This window comes from Adelges cooleyi, unplaced genomic scaffold, assembly GCF_023614345.1.
Source record: "Adelges cooleyi isolate 19-005CV unplaced genomic scaffold, UGA_ACOO_1.1 ACOO_flye_CR_arks_rails_tigmint_CR_PRNA_9, whole genome shotgun sequence".
In the NCBI taxonomy this organism is placed as follows: Eukaryota; Metazoa; Arthropoda; class Insecta; order Hemiptera; family Adelgidae; genus Adelges; species Adelges cooleyi.
In genome coordinates this window covers 17,689,268-17,707,922 of record NW_026096579.1, presented here as the reverse complement: position 1 = coordinate 17,707,922, position 18,655 = coordinate 17,689,268, and the positions used below count along the sequence as shown (strand labels likewise).

At 28.2% G+C, this 18,655-nt stretch overlaps 5 protein-coding genes across 5 annotated transcripts; 3 read left to right on the top strand and 2 right to left on the bottom strand.

Annotated features, from left to right (window-relative positions):
* Window positions 1–543: 543 nt before the first annotated feature.
* LOC126846788 (surfeit locus protein 4 homolog) lies at window positions 544–2,631 on the top strand. Its single transcript, XM_050586584.1, has 6 exons — window positions 544–762; window positions 836–1,099; window positions 1,779–1,911; window positions 1,991–2,088; window positions 2,163–2,342; window positions 2,415–2,631. Exons 1-6 carry the CDS (start codon window positions 709–711, stop codon window positions 2,499–2,501), a joined length of 816 nt encoding a protein of 271 aa, XP_050442541.1. The 5' UTR covers window positions 544–708; the 3' UTR covers window positions 2,502–2,631.
* On the bottom strand, window positions 2,164–6,319 carry LOC126846785 (protein arginine methyltransferase NDUFAF7 homolog, mitochondrial). Its single transcript, XM_050586580.1, has 7 exons — window positions 5,867–6,319; window positions 5,447–5,557; window positions 4,223–4,498; window positions 4,022–4,135; window positions 3,357–3,521; window positions 3,118–3,291; window positions 2,164–3,058 (listed from the first exon to the last, which is right to left on the bottom strand). The coding sequence occupies exons 1-7, from the start codon at window positions 6,110–6,112 to the stop codon at window positions 2,900–2,902; spliced, it is 1,245 nt and encodes a 414-aa protein (XP_050442537.1). The 5' UTR covers window positions 6,113–6,319; the 3' UTR covers window positions 2,164–2,899.
* Window positions 6,320–6,467: 148 nt separating this feature from the next.
* Window positions 6,468–9,383, top strand: LOC126846791 (proteasome subunit alpha type-6-like). Its single transcript, XM_050586588.1, has 7 exons — window positions 6,468–6,693; window positions 6,776–6,870; window positions 7,471–7,552; window positions 7,665–7,820; window positions 8,598–8,776; window positions 8,914–9,008; window positions 9,174–9,383. The coding sequence occupies exons 1-7, from the start codon at window positions 6,618–6,620 to the stop codon at window positions 9,229–9,231; spliced, it is 741 nt and encodes a 246-aa protein (XP_050442545.1). The 5' UTR covers window positions 6,468–6,617; the 3' UTR covers window positions 9,232–9,383.
* Window positions 9,384–11,005: 1,622 nt separating this feature from the next.
* On the bottom strand, window positions 11,006–13,693 carry LOC126847096 (pyruvate dehydrogenase E1 component subunit beta, mitochondrial). Its single transcript, XM_050587138.1, has 8 exons — window positions 13,495–13,693; window positions 13,349–13,408; window positions 13,076–13,282; window positions 12,783–12,890; window positions 12,569–12,676; window positions 11,848–12,028; window positions 11,455–11,688; window positions 11,006–11,381 (listed from the first exon to the last, which is right to left on the bottom strand). Exons 1-8 carry the CDS (start codon window positions 13,531–13,533, stop codon window positions 11,236–11,238), a joined length of 1,083 nt encoding a protein of 360 aa, XP_050443095.1. The 5' UTR covers window positions 13,534–13,693; the 3' UTR covers window positions 11,006–11,235.
* A 280-nt stretch (window positions 13,694–13,973) lies between these two features.
* Window positions 13,974–18,202, top strand: LOC126847093 (endoplasmic reticulum chaperone BiP). The gene is made up of 5 exons (XM_050587134.1): window positions 13,974–14,136; window positions 14,231–14,381; window positions 15,940–16,171; window positions 16,263–17,663; window positions 17,741–18,202. Exons 2-5 carry the CDS (start codon window positions 14,251–14,253, stop codon window positions 17,954–17,956), a joined length of 1,980 nt encoding a protein of 659 aa, XP_050443091.1. The 5' UTR covers window positions 13,974–14,136; window positions 14,231–14,250; the 3' UTR covers window positions 17,957–18,202.
* The last annotated feature ends 453 nt before the right edge of the window (window positions 18,203–18,655 follow it).

The following is an 18,655-nucleotide window of genomic DNA, read 5'->3' as shown; positions in this document are numbered from 1 at the left end:
CGTATGATAATCATATATAATTAGTAATTTATATTTTATGAGCCTTTGTATAATTTCAATTTTCAGTGTAGACATCGTTTCAGAATAATGCTATTTTGATTCCTTGATTTGGAAAACACAGTTATTGGGGAAAAAATTCTGAGTCAATACAAATAACATTGACTTTCCGGTTACCGGTATTATCAATACAATAGTAATTACATTGATTAAATATGTTGTATATTTAATCAATGGTATTTGGTTACGTATTTGGGATGTGATAAAAATGTTGAGAATTGAGATTATGTTACTTGTCGGAAGTTAGCATCAAATATAAAAACCGTATAATTACAATTTAATGGGGTAAAATTATAATAATTCTGAAATGTGAAATTCTTATTATATAATTAAGAATCTAGATATATTTATAATAATTATTAATAAGTCACCTTAATCATAAACTAATAAATTTGAAATTGCGTTTTCCATACTAACAATTTAAAATATACATTTATGACGTCGATATAGAAAATGTTTCTATCGTCATACTAATCACATCATCAACACTGAACACGAACAAATTTTAAAAACAACTATGAAGAAATAGTAATAATTTTCTTGCCGTGGCTACGGATCCAGTTTTTTTAATTTTACCAATAGTTAATGATGACCTGTGTTCATGTATAATTTGATTAACGGTGGATATATTAACTCTATTTAGATATTATTATGGCAATCATACCTAAAAATGTTATTGACAAAGCAGAAGATATTTCAGAATTGGTAATTAATAACTATTGACATTGCTTTATTTTAATATATATGAGTTTTTCTGTAACAATATAATGGTTCATAGGTTGTCAAAAATTGTAATGCTTACTTGCCGACTGCATCACGTTTATGTTTAATATCAACATTTATAGAAGATGGACTTCGTATGTATTTTCAATGGTCAGAACAGAGCAAGTACATGGACATGTCCTGGAATTGTGGCATATTTCTAGCTACCATATTTGTGCTTGTTAATTTAGTTGGGCAATTAGGAGGATGCATACTTATAGTACTACAAAAGCATGTACGAATTGCATGTGGTACATTATTTTTTATAGTAGTGTTGCAAGTGAGTTCTTAAAAATACATTCATACGTGAAAAATAAGTATTAAAAATTATTAATAGTGAAAAAATTTTTTTTTTGTTTGTTATAAAAATAATATATTAATCGCATGAATTTTTAAGACTAATTAAATTAATCACTTTGTGTATATATGTACACATGCACATACACAAAATTAATATTAAAATGTTTACAATAAGACATTTTATTATTAATTATACAGAAGACCATTGAAAAGTTTATTCTAATTTTAAATTATAAAACTAATGTATATTTTTTAATTTTGTTTAAAAGTTTAAAAGCAGATTGAAAAAATAATAGTATACACATGACCTACTTTAATCTAATTTTCTAAAAACTACACTAAAAAAAGAGAACCTGTACTGGGTTTTTCTGAGGAATACAGTTAATATTTCCATTTTTTTTTTATCAATGATCGGTAGACTTACAGTTTTTATATCTTAAGTATTCTCCAAACAAATGACCCAATAAAAATGTTTTTGTAAAAGATAGAGCTTGCTGTTTTTAAAAGTTAAAACTATAAATTTCCAAGAATATGTGAAAAATTTATATTTAAAAAAATCATTATTGTTAAACTATTATATTGTCAGTTAAAAATGTGTCATGATTTTACTAAAAACATACATCTGCCTAATTTAACTTTATCATATTTTTATATTTTAGACAGTGGCTTACAGCATACTATGGGATATACATTTTTTGCTACGAAACTTAGCCTTGATAGGAGCTTTATTATTAGTCCTAGCTGATAGTGAAGTGAAATCCAGACCTTTGCTTGCAGGAGTACCATCATTGGGTATTTTTTTTAAAATACATAAATATAATATTAAGTTTTTTAGGAAATATTTGTATTAATCATTTTGTTTTGAATCTAGGTGAAAACAAACAAAAGAACTACATGCAATTGACAGGAAGATGTTTGATTGCATTTATGTTTATAACTTTGTTAAAATTTGAAGTATCATTTTTTCAGGTGATGAATTTATTAATTTTTTTTATAAAATACTCCTTATAATGATAATATAAATATAAATTTTATTTGTTTAGCTTTTACAAGACATTTTAGGAACAATAATGATGATATTAGTATTTATTGGTTATAAAACTAAACTCAGTGCCTTGGTTTTAGTATTGTTTTTAACAAGTATCAATTTTTACTACAATGCTTGGTGGTCTATACCAGAAACCAAACCACTTCGGGATTTTCTTAAATATGACTTTTTCCAGGTAAACATAATAAATGAATATTTATATTAAAAAATGTGATGTTTCAAATTAACTATTTATCAACATTTCTAGACTCTCTCAGTTGTTGGAGGATTATTAATGATTGTACTCAGAGGTCCAGGTGGTGTTTCAATGGATGAACATAAAAAAAACTGGTAATCTCTATTATTAAGCAACATTTCTCAAATTGTTATTTTACAACTACAAATATTAAATATAAAAGATTTTAATATACTTTTTATTTTCATTTTCAAATTATTAGAATCAATTAAATAATATTGATGACTGATTGATTAGTATTATTTTTTTCATTGTTCTTTTAGATCACCAATTTTATTTTATGAACTATTTGAAATAACATACTTGTAAATCATATTAAAATTTAATTATCACTGAATAATAATTAAAATATTATCATTGCAAAGCCAAGGTCGCCTTTCACTCTTATTAATATATAGTCTAAAGGTCATAGATTAATTTAACGGCTATTATTAACGTTGTTACATAATTTTATTTTATTAACTAATTTTTACAACCGTTCGTAAAAAACAGTATAATTATTCAAACCCACAAATTGCACTGTTGTTTAAATATGGCGCTAAAGTTGCAGGAACCATGGCTATAACTTTAAACTTACTTCCCATTTCCATTAACTGTTTATAGCCAAATGTAAGTGATGTTGCTTCTCTTTCATTTTTTGCCATGGCTAATAAATTCTATAAAAAAAAGTATATGTTATTTTCTTCCTTACAATAGCGTTGTTGAGAAAAATTACTTTATATCTTAAATTAATATGCAATTTATTTAAATATGAATTCTGAACAACTGGTCCAAATGAAAGTACATCCACTCCAGCTATATCTTTTAATCTTTTAAAATCAATGTCAACTGTTAAATCTACACTACCGGGGTTTTGTAGAGGGTTAACTTGTTGATGACCACTAAATGCCTAAAATATTAATAGGAAATCATAAATTTTGATTATCAGTCAGTAATTCAATTTGATAATTATACTCTAAGTGAATCAATTATAGGTTCATCTTTTCCATAATCGATACATAAAAATATTCCGCCATCAGTCACTATTCTTTTTTTTAACTTGTCCAAAATTATAGATGAATCAAACCCTACTTCAATTTCAATTTCATCAGTGAACTTTGATGGTTTAAAATAATCAATCTGAAAAAACAATTTTTAAAAACAAATTTATTAATATATTTTTAACATATAACCAAAACTCTAGTCAAGCTCAGTGGTGGTAAAATTCAAAGTTATGATAAACCATAAAATCTGGCTTTATCTCAATATTTAAAATAAGTGTGTATAATCAAAATGTTTACCAGCTTAGGCAACATTTATAGATTTACCAAATAAATAAATAAGAACCTAAAGAACCTAAGTACCTTAAGGCAATAGGCATCAAATATAAATACGAATAGAGCAGTATAATGTGTAAATTTGTGATTATGCACTAGAGCATCTAGCATTGTGTCAATTCCAAATCAGTTAAAAATATTTTTTTAATATTTATATTTTAACTTTTTATTATGTTTATGACTCTTTAACTTTCCTCGTGTTCAACACTGGCTTAAAAAAAAATAATATCTTATTATACTAAGTTTGTAAGTTTGACATGGTTTTATACTTATTATTAATCGTTTATATGACATAATACTTACTGTAGATATTATATTTGATGCTGGCGTTGGCCACTGACTTAAAACATAACGAAATGTGCCTTCAGAGATATTTTCAATATCGATTAATATTTCTCGCCACTTTCCTTGACAGTTCTAAAATAAATACAACTTTTAACTATACATTATAAATAGCCATAAACTATATTTTCTTAATTTTTATTCACTATATAATTTTTTTACTCTAAACTTGTGGATTGGTAAAGCATCAAAAAATTCTTGAGCTACTATAAAACTGAATTTGTTTCGAGGTATATCATCTATACTGTGATACCAAAATATATCTTTCGTTCCATATACTTCAGATGTCTGTCCATGTTGATAGTATTTCTGACAGTTATCTATTTCCAAAATAGTACAATTTAATTTTTTTGCTTGTTCAAGACTGTATTTTTTACTCATTTCTACCATATGTATGCTAATGCTCATCCAATTCTTGTACTGTGTTTGGTTTAATAACTTAAAAAAATAAATAATAAAGTAACAACATTTGCTAAACATATAGCAGCAACAAGGAAAACTTGTAATTCAAATAATTAGACTGTCTGTTTATTGAATATTATGTAAAGACATTGACATAGAGTGTAAAAAATGTGTGGACAGCATTTGTCAGCATACTGTGCGCAATTCTGGATGCAAAAGCAAAAGATGGAAGAGAACGGGAGTGACACCTTAGAAGAGAACCATATTAATATAGTAATTATAAGTACTTATATCGAACCGCTCATGCAAACGTGATAAATGTACATTAATGTACAAATACATTTTTTACACTATGTCTTAACATAATAATTATTATTTATTAAAGAGTCTCAACCAAATATTAAATGTTTAGTTTTCTACTTCTACCTAGATATATTATATTATTATCGGCTATATGATTATTTAAATTCTAGTCAATATTTGTTTATTTCATTTAATAATTTGGAACACAAGTTAAAACATTCAATTTTATATTAAATTGAAATTCAGTTAAACAAGAAATGAGGTCTTTAGTGTCCTTAGCAGTGAAAAGACAAAACATATGTTGCTTAAGGTGAAAGAAAACAATAAATTATTAATGTTAATAATGTATGAAATTATTAGATTAAATAAATAGAATGAGAGTTTTTAGGATGTGATAGATGGTGAAGCATCAAATTAATTTATATTATAAATATTCATTTGAATTGCTAAAAGTAGAAAAATAAAAATATTATAGTTAAGAAATTTAGTGATGCATTTTGATGTCTGATTAATTAAATGAATGAACAAAGAAATATATACTTTAGTATGAAACAGTAGACAAGAAAAAAACTACAAAATATAAAACTGGTAAATTGGGAACTATTATAAATATTGCTAAAAAAGTATAATTTTTGTAATGATACAACATGATTATTTATTATAAAAAATTATGAAATTTACCCTTAGCATATCCATCATCATGACACCAGTTCCTGGTCCAAGTTCAATTAAATTCACTGGTGTTGGTCTTCCTGCCATCTCCCACATGTTTATAAACCATACCATAATCATCTAAAATCAATTTTTTCAGTGGACAATTAAGTGTACAGTTAAGAAGTGCTAAGTGTGATACTAATTAAGTAAAATCATTGCTGGTTATTTTTGATAATAGAGTTACAAATGTGGGCCCTAAAAAATAATAGGGTCACTATCAGACCCTTAAGCAACCCTTAAATTTAAAGTTTTTTTCATAATACAAGTTAAGATTTTTGAAATTGAATTGTAGCTGAATTGAATAGGTACTATGAAAATAGATTTATATTTCAGTAGTTATTACTTATTAGATATGAATAAATGAATAATAAAATACAAACTAATTACTTCTCCATACAGTTGACTAATTTCAGGAGATGTGATAAAATCTCCAGTAGATCCAAATACATTGGCATCATTATAGTATGTTTTTAAAGACTCTCGCATATACTCGGCAACTGTAATTGGACCGTTAATTTTAATTTTATCATGAAATATCTTGGATAAATTCTTGGTTGAAACATGAGGTGGTAAAGTAGTAATAGCTCGACAAAAACTCCATTCCAAGTGGAACCTCTTTATAATTTTTAACATATTTATACAGTTCAATATATAAATAATATGTAACACTGAAGAACTATTGCATTACAGAAAGTCAATTTCTTAAATTCTTTGGCCATTAGAAAATAACATATTTTTTGTATTGTCGTACCTATATAAAAATTAATTTTTATTTAAATTAAATACAATTTTAAATTATCTAATATTTATAAAAGTAGGTATAATACATAATACAGTGCTTTGGAAGTAGGACCACAGAAATGTTCTGTGTTTATAAATCTATAAATTGATAACAATATAGATTATAGAAAAAAATTGTTTTATGATAAGAGATAACGTAATTCAAACTTTTGAGGTTATGTTACTTTATAGTTGTATATTATTTTGAATTATCATTCAAAAGGCTAATGTAATTTTGTTGGTATATTGATGGTTATTATGCCTGTTTAAGAAGTAGTATTTTTCTTAAATTTAAATTGCTATTTATCCTTTTCTAAAAAATCAGTCTTATTGGTAAAACTCAAACAAACTTAAAAACATGTCTCGCGGAACTAGTGCAGGCTTTGATAGGCATATAACTATATTTTCTCCTGAAGGAAGACTGTACCAAGTTGGTAAGTAGAGGACATACTAACAACAATTAGCAAGATAGAATTTATGAAGAACTTAATACTTATTATGATTTTATTTATTTAGAGTATGCAATTAAGGCAATTTTACAAGGAGGGCTTACATCAGTTGCAATCAAAGGAACAGATGTGGCTGTTGTTGCCACTCAAAGAAAAGTGCCAGTAAGCTATTAACCGTAAACATAGATCAACTATAGTATAGGCAGGCACACGTTATTCGTATCACGGAATGAACTCCCGATGTTTTCGGAGAAATTGTATTATAATTGTTTATATATATACACAAATACATTGATTTGTCCTCCGAGAATATGGCCGACTGATTTCACGGTGGCATATGCTGCCCGTGTAATTTGTTATCAGTGGTATAGGTAGATGTACAACACTTGTCTCTGGATTTGACGTTACTTTCGTTGGATTTCATAATAGTTTTAACTCGGTGAAATCCAGAAGTATGTATAATATAGTGTCACCGGTTGTAGCCTATCAATTTTCTATTTAATCTAAAAAAATAAACAGACTATTGGTTTTTCGACAGTTAGAAATGATTTACAATGTTTTGTTTAAAAAACCTTTATAATTATACAGTTTTCCAAATTTGTATTTCTATTAGTCTGTCATATTTTTTTTTTTATACTAGAAAAATAGGAACAAACCATAAGTAGCCAAAATTCAAACTGGCGACCATGCGATATTCCACTGCTCCCTTATTTCAATTAGTCACTTGCCTGCTTCAATATTTAAATTTATTTATTTTTTTAGGATAAATTAATTGATCCAAAAACCGTCACTCATTTATTTAGTATTACGAAGAGTATTGGATGTGTCATGACAGGAATGACAGGTATAATTATTTAGCAAATAATAACTTTTTGTTTTTAATTTCTTATTAAATTATATTAAAAATATTATTATTATTTTAAAATATTATTTGTTTTAACTATTACAATTATTAGCGGATGGACATTCTCAAGTATTTAGAGCTAGAGCTGAAGCATGCGAATTCAAATACAAAAATGGTTTTGAAATGCCAGTAGAGACATTATGCAGTCGAATGGCAGATATTTCACAAGTATACACTCAAAATGCCGAAATGAGGCCACTTGGTTGTAGTAAGTTAATTAAGAAATTTTTTAATCTAATATTAGTTTTAAAAAATGTCTTGGATAGTGAAAATAAAAAATTGAGTATACATTTATTATAGACAAATTAAAAAAAAGTGGAGGGATATGTATCTAGTAATCAGTAGAGCTTAGATGTTAACGACCATAAATGTATTGTAATATGCAATTATATGCCTTTATTGAAATCAGTTAATTAATGTAGTCGAGTTTTCAAATAGCTGGCTTGATATAATATAACTAACATTTTACCCAGGTTAATTATTTAATTAAAAAAAAACCTTTTTTAAAACATGCTTTTCTAAAAATAGTTAAAAGTGAACTAAAAAGTAAAAAATAATTGTATTTTAAGAACATTTTACCAATCAATTGTAGCACATTTTATTTAAAATGTCAATTACTTTGAAAACAACCGAAAATTAACTACAATTTATTATAATGCTAAACATCTTTAAAGCCCTATTTAACAAAGTCCAAATTCATTGAGTGAAGATTATGAAATGTATGTGTCACACAAAAATATTAAACCAAATTTAAATTACAAAAGAACTTACAATTTAAAACATTATCCGATAAATTGATTAGGGATTCTGATTTCACTAAAAGTCATAAACATCCGGCTCTGTATTATATTATCCGAGGCTATATATTTTACTTACACTAAATTGTGTAATAACAAAAGGTGTAATATTTTATGTTTTAATTGGTCTCGTTAAATATAATTACGATAAAATAAGACTAAATTAAAAATATATTTTGTTTCTTTAGGTATGATTTTAATTGGAATTGATGACAGAAAAGGTCCAATGGTGTATAAGACTGATCCAGCTGGATATTATTGTTCGTTTCATGCTATATCTGTCGGCACTAAACAAACCGAGGCCAATACTTATCTAGAAAAAAAATTAAAGAAAAAGAAAGATTTTACTCAAGATGAAGCTATTGAGGTATGATATCTCTTAACAAATACTTCAAACCCAACCGGTGCAGTGTTTTAAATAATATTTTGGACATACACCCAACTTGCCACTTAATATTTTAATTTTTACAGATTATATTATCAATTATTTCTTTTGATTTTTAGTTAGCTATCTCATGTCTTTCTCATGTGTTGGCTGTTGATTTCAAACCAAGTGATATTGAAGTTGGTATTGTGTCTACGAAAAATAAGGCATTTGAGTATGTATCTAATATGCTTATTATTAATCAGTTTTTTTTTCTAAAATTTATATCTCTATTTAAAATAATTTAGTTCTGTCTATGAAAATAATAATGTGCGACACTAAATATTATTTATACATTAAGTAAATATTGCAAGTATATTAGATTTTCTTTTTATTGCAGGGTTTTAAGTGAACAAGAAATTGACCGCCATCTTACTCAAATTGCTCAGAGAGATTAAATTTTATGATGTAAGCATAATATGTTCAAATTGGATGGATGGATGGATGGATGTACGTGAATTTTTCATGTACCTAATATTAATAAATATTATTCGGTTTTTCTAAATAATAAATATAAATCATTATTCTATATGAAATAAAAAAATGTATTTTTATTCATTTTAAGTTGTATATGTAAAATTTTTAAAAGAAAATAGATTGATAAGTATTTTAATACCAACATTAAAAATTTGTATTAAACATTTTTTATATTGACACAACATCTTGCGATGTATGTAAAAATATGACAAAACTTCTTTCTATTACATTAACATTACTGATATCAGATACTATAAAAGAAGATAAACTGAATATTTTAAGAGAAATTCGTTCCTTTATGATTTTTGGGACTTGCTGCCGTCATATATATAAGACAGTACAAAAATTGATAATACTAATACTTATTGTAGTAATTAGTTTCTTCTTATAGAAAATATTGTCTCATTTTTTGCAATTTTAAATTATTTTCATGATTTAATATAGTATTATCTTCCCAGTAAAAATATTAGTATTTCTATTAGTCAAATGAGATTATGAACCAATTTGTTACGAGTATTAAAAAAAAACCAACCAATTTTTCCCCACAGAAAACTCATGTTGAGTTAGGTTTATTGGAAGATGGTATCTATGAAAAAAACTTGGAAATAATTGTTATAAAAAATATAAATCCTATTCAGGGTGTGCTTAATGTGAAATGTATTCTCAAAGATAAAATTAAAATGTAGAATGAGAATATAAACTTGAATATTATTTTATTCACCAAAAAATGGAAAACAACCTTCTTCTTTGTTGCAGGTGTAATTTATAAAAATTAAATTGACACAATGTTTATGTGATGGCACTGCAAGGTTTTTTTTAAATTCTTTTAACGGGTCAGCCATCACGATTATCTAATGGAGCAACTCGGAGTACATTGCTATTGGTATGGATTTAAAGGTGACCTTCACCAAGCCAAAGCAAATACAATCTAACATTCAAAACACAACTGTTATATATTAAATTATTTAATAAATATTAACTTTTAATATAGCAAGATATTAATAATAATAATAAAAAGAGTCAAAGAGTTTCATTTATTACTATATAATACTTGAGACCAAGTTTTTACATTAACTGCAGCGTGTAAACCTATTTAAATGTGACAGTATGTAAATCGAATTTCAAGCAAAAAGACTAGACTACAAATCCAAACTAAAATGAATTAAACAAGGTTACTATAACAATCAATAATGGAAACTTAATATTTATTGATTAATTAAGATTTTATTAAACATCAAAGGTGGTTCCTAATGGGAGTCTGAGAGCTAAATTATTCTTATGATAAAAAGGTAATGCATAATTATTGTAATTTTGGTCTTTAGCTGGAAGATACTTTTGGGGATATTCAAACAACTTTCCAGCTGAAGGCATACGTACAACTTTACTTTGGGTACAGATACTAATTACTAAAGTTACTAGATAATTAAAAAAGAAAATTATTTTTTTTAAATATTTAATTGCCTACCTTGCATATGATACCAACCTGATGAGTTGATAATAAGACCTAATAAGTGTGATAAGTTAATTAACTTATCACAAACAGAAAACAAGAACTTGCTAGGGTATTAATTGTTTAAATATCAAGTCGGGTAGGTAAATGAAATCATATGATATCTAAAAACTAATTTCAAGTATAAGAAACTTCAAGAAAACAACCTTTTAAAAGTAAAATAGCAAATATTTAATAAAAACAAATTAAAAGTCTTAATTATAGAACACTGAAGTGCCTAGAATTTATTCTAGTTTTATTTAACATAAAGCTTCAACAAAAAACGGTTAACACTTATAGTTTAATACACGAATGGAATTTCAAACCTACGTTTTAGTCATTTACAAAAAAACAGTAGGTTTATTGCACCTAAATCTTATTGTTTTATAATTTTTTTTTTTTGTATACAATGTTTTTTTTTTTTTGGGAGATAACTTTACACTCCGAGTATTTTTTTAGCGGCTGCCACTACATCATTAGGCTGAGGCAATGCAATTATTTCCAATGATTTTGTATATGGCATTGGTACATCTGCACCTGTTACTCTGATTACTGGTGCATCTAAGTAATAGAAGGCTTCACCTAAAAGTAAATCATTAAAAGATTATAAATATTATATTTGCTTACATTTATTATTTTACTTAAATACACTTACTTTCCATAATACGTGCAGATATTTCAGATCCTATTCCGGCATAAGGCCATCCTTGCTCCACAGATATAATATGATTTGTTCTAGTTACAGATTGTACAATTGTGTCTATATCAAGCGGTCTTAACGACCTTAAATTGATAACTTCTGCTTCAATACCGATAGAAGATAATTCTTTTGCTGCGTCTAGGGCTAATTCGACTCCCTTTGAATGTGCGACAAGTGTAATATGATCACCTAAATTAAAAACAACTCGATAAACAAAAATAAATATGCTATATGATAAAATAATTCTTGCTTATTTGGAGGGAAGTTTTTAAGAAAATTACTTGTGTATCTATTAATAAATATAAGCATTTAAATGTATTCATACCAATGGAAAACATATTCACATACCTTTTCTTTCAATTTTCGCTTTACCAATTGGCAATACAAAGTTCTTGTCCAAGACTTCATCAGTAATAGGATATTGGTTTCCATATAATAACTCATTTTCTAAAAATACAACTGGATCAGGATCACGGATAGCTGCTTTCAATAATCCTCTGGCATCTTCGGAATTGTAGGGAGATATTACCTGAAAATAAATGTATATTTTTTTAGAACAAATATTGAAAATTTTAGTATAGTCCAAGTCTAACTTGTAAATGCACAATTTAGTTTTAAAAAGAAACATTTTATTTTTAGTATATTTTTTTACTTTATACACATGTATCATCAAATTTATTTCATAGTTCAAACATCAAAAATTAAATATTTTCCTTATCTATTTTAGAAGTATTGAGTTAAAAAATATTTCAATTTTAACCAGTGTTTAGAAAATTATAACAAAGCCATAATTTAATTTTGAATTACATCAATTTTAAAGTTACTTTTTGCGATTGTAATTAAGAAGTAGTAAACTTATTAACTTATATCCTAATTAAGTATTTTTATTAAGCAAATTGTACTTTTTAAACTATATTTTAAAAAGTTTACCCGGCAGTTGTCGAGTTAAAAAGTAATTATAGGTACAGACAAAAAACAACACACACGATTGCTGATGTAGAAGGTAATACCTTTTAAACTCTATATCAAACTAATAATACATTTATTGATATTAAATTGAAATATTTACTTTTAATCCCGGACACTGACTATACCAGGCACCAAAACATTGAGAGTGTTGAGCAGCAACACCAGAGGCTGCTCCATTTGGACCTCTAAATACAATCGGAACATTCACCTATTTAAAAAAAATGTCTATTTAATAGTAAGCCAAAAAGTTAGTACACATAGGTAATTTTTTTGTAATTAATTTAAAACAAGAAATGTTTGAATATCTTTATTACCGTGCCAGCAGACATGTAAAACGTCTTTGCTGCCGAATTAATGACTTGATCAATTGCTTGCATAGAAAAATTGAAAGTCATAAACTCGCATATTGGTCGCAAACCAGCCTGAAAATGAATTAAATATTAACTCTAACATCTTTTGTAGATTACATAGATAGTTCCACAGTATAGTTTTAAATACCATAAGATAATCCAAATGTTTAGTTTTCTATAGTAATTAAACTTATTATACATAATTTTGTAGGCAAATTTATTTTAAGATATTTTACAAATTATGCATAGTGTAGTACCATAGCTGCTCCGACAGCTATTCCAGCAAATCCAATTTCGGTAATTGGGGTATCGATTACACGTTTGTCACCATATTTTTTCCAAAGACCTCTAGAAATTTTATAGGCTCCATCGTACATCGCTACTTCTTCGCCCAAAATAAAAACCCTTTCATCCCTCTCCATTTCATCATCCATAGCTGAATTTAAGGCATCTCGAACAGTCATCTATTACAAAGTTAAAGTTATAATAAACCATAGAAATTAACTACTATAATCTAAAATAAAATTTACCTGTTTATTAGACAACACACGAGATGTAGAAAGCGTTCGTTTGATAAGTCCAACACTACCCTGGATAAAACAAAAAAAAAAATTATTTATTAAACAAAATGTTTATAATTAATAATAAGAAAGATGTGTACAAAACTGAACAATACCTTCAAAGCGAACGAATGAAACGATATTGGGAAAGCCATTTTACTTTATAATTTATAAATTACAAGATATTTACAAAAAAATAAATGCGCTGTCACTAAAACTGGACAAGTGTGCTGTGTTAATTAATTGAAAAAATATGAAAAACCGAAAACTTCACCTTGATGAACCGCCATAGAGTCATTCGCGTTTAATAGAGGGCAAGGATCCGTATTTTATAATTATTCAGAGATAACGCAAATCATAAAAAAACACTAACCATTATGGTTGTGGGATGTAACCGGATACCGTATATCGGTTTACGTTCAACCGTGGCAGTCAAAGAGCTTGGAAAACATTGAGGTTATGTCGGTGTATCGAGTTTTTCTTCGTTTCGTTGTCGAACGTGGACCAATAGCAACGAGACAAGTGATGTGGAGCTGACCAATGACGTTGACCCACATGTCCGTATAACTGTATATAGACTTGCAACGAAGGCATTTATTCGTCAATTTTCCGCTCGTTCATTTCATCATATTAATCGTTGGCGTTCAGTGTGTGCATACGTTGTAACTTGTAACTGTTCTGAGCTCAAGGAGCATTCAAGAGAACTCAAGTAACTTTTCTACGTGTACGTTTATTTGGATTTCAATCGATTTAACCATGTAAGTATATACGAAATTGTATTTATTTCGAGTTCGATAAGTCAAACTTATCAATTAGTATTACGCATACTTAACATTGATTTTGTTTTTCTAGCATATTGCAATATATTGGTCATGGACCGAAAAAAGTCCATCATTTGGGTCCTATTGTTTTTGGCTTCTTCGATCACAGCCAAAGACGCAGGAAAATCCAAAGAAGAACTCGGAACCGTGATTGGAATTGATTTGGGCACAACTTATTCATGGTACATATTTTCCTCTTTATATTAATTAAAGCTTTTTAGTTAAAGTAGTATTAAAGGGACAGTATATAAACAGTTAGAATTTATTATTGGGTTATTCCATTTAAAATTTATCTTCAACTTCCTTTAAATTAAATATGCCTTCATTATTATCATGTTTCTCGCACTGATAATGTAATACCAATGTAAAGTAAATTTTCTTATTTGTCAAGTCACCAATTTTTATATAGATCAATTTCGTTATAAAACTATCTTTCTTTCATAATTAATAGTCATACATTATTATTTCAATTATATTGATAGTTATTTAGGAGTCAAAATTAAATTTGGAAAAAATGTATTTTAAAAAGCACATTTTTTTCTCAAAAAATAGCGTTTCATTACATTGATTTTTAATTTTTTTATTTATTTCAATTAAAATGTTGCAGCATATTACATACTCTTACAAGTTAGTTTTTTGTATACGTACAATATTTTACGTATACATTGATTTAATGTCTACAATGAATTGTCTGAGGACTCAAAGTTTCTATATTATAGCCTCTAACTAATAAACTTAAGCAGTGACTATTATTTGTAAATAAAATAATTAATAGTATGTTAATAGTAAGCATAAATGGTTATTATTAATTATTTCTGAAACAGATTTAATATCTGTAGGCACGTTTTAAAAATAATAAATGACGAACAGTGAGGGCAATTTCTTTGATCGCTCTAAAAAGCAGTCATGGTTTTTATATGTGTTACTATGCTGACACATAGCCTAATATATATTAGCATAACTATAATAGTCAAAATTTACACGTTGTCAAACAATAGCATTTCTGCTGACTGTGCATGAGTAAAAAAAATTGTTTTAAATTTGATTATAGTTGCAATAGCATCCAAATCTTTTCGTTGTGTAATATCAAAGTATATAAGGCTACTGACTAGGAAAATTGCATCTTTTATTAATGTATTGATAATGTTATTAAAAATATGCAAAAACAAATCTGAAAAAAATGTGTTTCTCATTTAAAAAATTAGTTACATTATCTAACTCTGTTTTAAGATTTAATTTGTAGTGTATGTGTAAACTAGAAATATTATATCGCACACCTAGATCAAAACTGTAACAACTCAAAAAGTGGGTTTTTGTAGTTATTTGTATACTCTGATTTTACAAACTAAGTTGAATGAATCAACAAAACAAATTTAAATTAATCTTTATTGCTCTCCAAAATATGGCAATGTACCTTTTGTAAAAATGACTAATCTCATAATCATAACTACCAAAACCGTTAAAAACTTAAGTTTCTGCCCTGACATCAAGCGGAGTGCCACATACGTTGGTTGTACAAAACTGTTTTGTTAAAATAAACAGTTAAAGTTTAATTAACAAGTTAAAGTAATTTTACTTGAAAATAAGTTTTTTGGAATTCCTGAAAAAAGTTGTTTTTTTTAGTTGCTACAGTTTTGATCTTGGTGTGCGATATATATTTAACTCATTAAGAAACACTATAATTTGATTATAAAAAGTTAAATGTAAATGTGTTTTAAAACTAATTTTTTTTTTTTGTAGTGTTGGAGTGTATAAAAATGGGCGAGTTGAGATCATTGCTAATGATCAGGGTAACAGAATCACTCCATCGTATGTAGCATTCACAGCAGAAGGTGAACGTCTCATCGGTGATGCTGCTAAAAATCAACTTACAACAAATCCAGAAAATACCGTTTTTGATGCCAAACGTTTAATTGGACGTGATTGGTCTGACAAAAATGTCCAACATGATGTCAAGTTTTTCCCTTTCAAGGTACTTAATTTTTTTTGGTGAATTGAACTGTAAATCATGGTACAATTCAGTTGTTATTCTTGTTTTTAACTTAAATTATTTTTATTCATAGGTGATAGACAAAAATTCCAAGCCTCATATTGAAGTTGAAACTAACAAAGGCACGTCAAAAGTATTTACGCCTGAAGAAATATCGGCTATGGTCTTAGGAAAAATGAAGGAAACCGCCGAAGCGTATTTAGGAAAGACGGTCACACACGCCGTAGTTACTGTTCCAGCATATTTCAATGATGGTCAACGTCAAGCAACTAAAGATGCTGGAGCCATTGCTGGTTTGACTGTTATGAGAATTATCAACGAACCAACAGCTGCTGCTATTGCGTACGGTTTAGACAAGAGAGAAGGCGAAAAGAATGTTCTTGTATTTGATTTGGGCGGTGGTACTTTTGATGTATCCTTGTTAACTATTGACAACGGAGTATTTGAAGTGGTCTCTACAAATGGTGACACTCATTTGGGAGGTGAAGATTTCGATCAAAGAGTTATGGATCACTTCTGCAAGCTGTACAAGAAAAAGAAGGGCAAAGACATAACAAAGGATAAACGAGCTGTACAGAAGTTGAGACGTGAAGTGGAAAAAGCAAAGCGTGGTCTGTCTGCTAGTCATCAAGTGCGCATTGAAATTGAAAGCTTCTTTGAGGGAGACGATTTCTCAGAAACTCTGACTCGTGCCAAATTCGAAGAGCTCAACATGGATTTGTTCAGGTCTACCATGAAACCGGTGCAAAAGGTAATGGAAGATGCTGACATGAACAAAAAGGACATTGATGAAATTGTATTGGTCGGCGGTAGTACGAGAATTCCCAAAGTACAACAGTTGGTAAAAGAATACTTCAACGGAAAAGAACCATCCAGGGGTATCAACCCAGACGAAGCTGTTGCTTACGGCGCTGCTGTGCAAGCTGGAGTCTTATCTGGAGAACAAGATACCGATGCCATTATCCTTTTGGATGTGAACCCGCTCACGATGGGTATTGAAACCGTCGGAGGGGTAATGACCAAATTGATTCCTCGTAATACTGTAATCCCGACGAAGAAGAGTCAAATTTTCTCGACCGCTGCGGACAACCAAAACACTGTCACTATTCAAGTGTTTGAAGGTGAAAGACCGATGACTAAGGATAATCATCTTCTTGGCAAATTCGATCTTACCGGTATTCCTCCGGCACCTCGTGGTGTACCACAAATTGAAGTCACGTTTGAAATCGACGCCAATGGTATTTTGCAAGTAAGCGCAGAGGACAAGGGTACCGGTAATAGGGAAAAGATTGTTATCACCAACGATCAGAACAGACTGACCCCGGATGATATAGAACGCATGATCAAGGACGCAGAGAAGTTTGCTGACGACGATAAGAAATTGAAGGAACGTGTGGAATCTAGAAATGAACTCGAATCGTACGCATACTCGTTAAAGAACCAAATTGCCGATAAAGAAAAGTTGGGCGGAAAAGTAAGTATTTATCATTTTGCTGCTTATAATTTATGATTTTTAAAAATTTGGTATTTATAATTAATAAATATTTTCAGTTGTCGGATGCGGAAAAAACCAAAATGGAAGAAGTCATTGACGCCAAAATCAAATGGCTGGACGAGAACCAAGATGCTGATTCTGAGCAATACAAGCAACAAAAAACCGAACTGGAAAGTGTGGTCAATCCGATCATATCGAAACTGTACGCTAGCACTGGTGGCGCACCACCCCCACCTGCTGGTGATGCAGATGCCGAAAAGGATGAACTTTAAGGTGTAATTGAATTTGTTTCAAGCCTCGTGTACATAAGACTGCTGATAAGGTTTCTCCTTTCGGGTTATATTAAGCAGTTAGGTTAACGTTTAGCTAATCTATATTTTTTTAATTATTATTACATTCTAATTCTAATTTATATAATTCGTCATTTCATAAATGATGTTAATTATTTGTTTTTTTGTTTTTTTTTTTTGTTCCATGAATTTTATTTTAATAAATAAAAACGGTCGATTTGTTTGGTCTATCTGATTCATATACATAATAAATTTTATATTTCAATGTTATCGCTAAATCTTAAACTAAAAAATTGTACAAATATAATATTATATGTATAAATTATTTGAAGTAAAAATTAAATATCTTATGGTCAAATTACTCGTAGTCAATTTTAATCCTTAAAATCTTTATGGTACCTCCAATCTTGGAGAGTTGTGTATGGAATTTTTTTAATATTTTAAACTTAATTTTACAGAGATATTTAATATTTGCAAATATTTTTTTATAAATAATATTAATGGGGAAGAAAACACCCGATTGTATGAGAGGGATACCCAGTGAGCCGAATTAATTTTATAAATTTTAGGTTATTTAATTGATCCTAACATTATATATATATATACACTTTTTAGAAAAACGTCAGTTTCTCATAGCTGTATTAATGTTTAAAGTGGACTGACAGACCTATGACGTAACGT

Excerpts from the sequence above, each read along its gene's own strand:
- LOC126847096 (XM_050587138.1), bottom strand. The coding sequence starts at position 13,533 with ATGGCTTTCCCAATATCGTTTCATTCGTTCGCTTTGAAG. Across the intron at positions 13,283-13,348 it reads GTGTGTTGTCTAATAAACAG|ATGACTGTTCGAGATGCCTT; the intron begins GTAAATTTTATT and ends ACTTTGTAATAG. Across the intron at positions 12,677-12,782 it reads TTTACATGTCTGCTGGCACG|GTGAATGTTCCGATTGTATT; the intron begins GTAATAAAGATA and ends TTTTTTAAATAG.
- LOC126847093 (XM_050587134.1), top strand. The coding sequence starts at position 14,251 with ATGGACCGAAAAAAGTCCATCATTTGGGTCCTATTGTTTTTGGCTTCT. Across the intron at positions 14,382-15,939 it reads TTGGGCACAACTTATTCATG|TGTTGGAGTGTATAAAAATG; the intron begins GTACATATTTTC and ends TTTTTTTTGTAG. Across the intron at positions 16,172-16,262 it reads TCAAGTTTTTCCCTTTCAAG|GTGATAGACAAAAATTCCAA; the intron begins GTACTTAATTTT and ends TTTTATTCATAG.
- LOC126846788 (XM_050586584.1), top strand. The coding sequence starts at position 709 with ATGGCAATCATACCTAAAAATGTTATTGACAAAGCAGAAGATATTTCA. Across the intron at positions 1,100-1,778 it reads TTTTTATAGTAGTGTTGCAA|ACAGTGGCTTACAGCATACT; the intron begins GTGAGTTCTTAA and ends TTTATATTTTAG. Across the intron at positions 2,089-2,162 it reads TTGAAGTATCATTTTTTCAG|CTTTTACAAGACATTTTAGG; the intron begins GTGATGAATTTA and ends TTATTTGTTTAG.
- LOC126846785 (XM_050586580.1), bottom strand. The coding sequence starts at position 6,112 with ATGTTAAAAATTATAAAGAGGTTCCACTTGGAATGGAGTTTTTGTCGA. Across the intron at positions 3,292-3,356 it reads CTATAATTGATTCACTTAGA|GCATTTAGTGGTCATCAACA; the intron begins GTATAATTATCA and ends TTAATATTTTAG. Across the intron at positions 3,059-3,117 it reads ATATTAATTTAAGATATAAA|AATTTATTAGCCATGGCAAA; the intron begins GTAATTTTTCTC and ends TTTTTTTTATAG.
- LOC126846791 (XM_050586588.1), top strand. The coding sequence starts at position 6,618 with ATGTCTCGCGGAACTAGTGCAGGCTTTGATAGGCATATAACTATATTT. Across the intron at positions 7,553-7,664 it reads TGTCATGACAGGAATGACAG|CGGATGGACATTCTCAAGTA; the intron begins GTATAATTATTT and ends TACAATTATTAG. Across the intron at positions 9,009-9,173 it reads ACGAAAAATAAGGCATTTGA|GGTTTTAAGTGAACAAGAAA; the intron begins GTATGTATCTAA and ends TTTTTATTGCAG.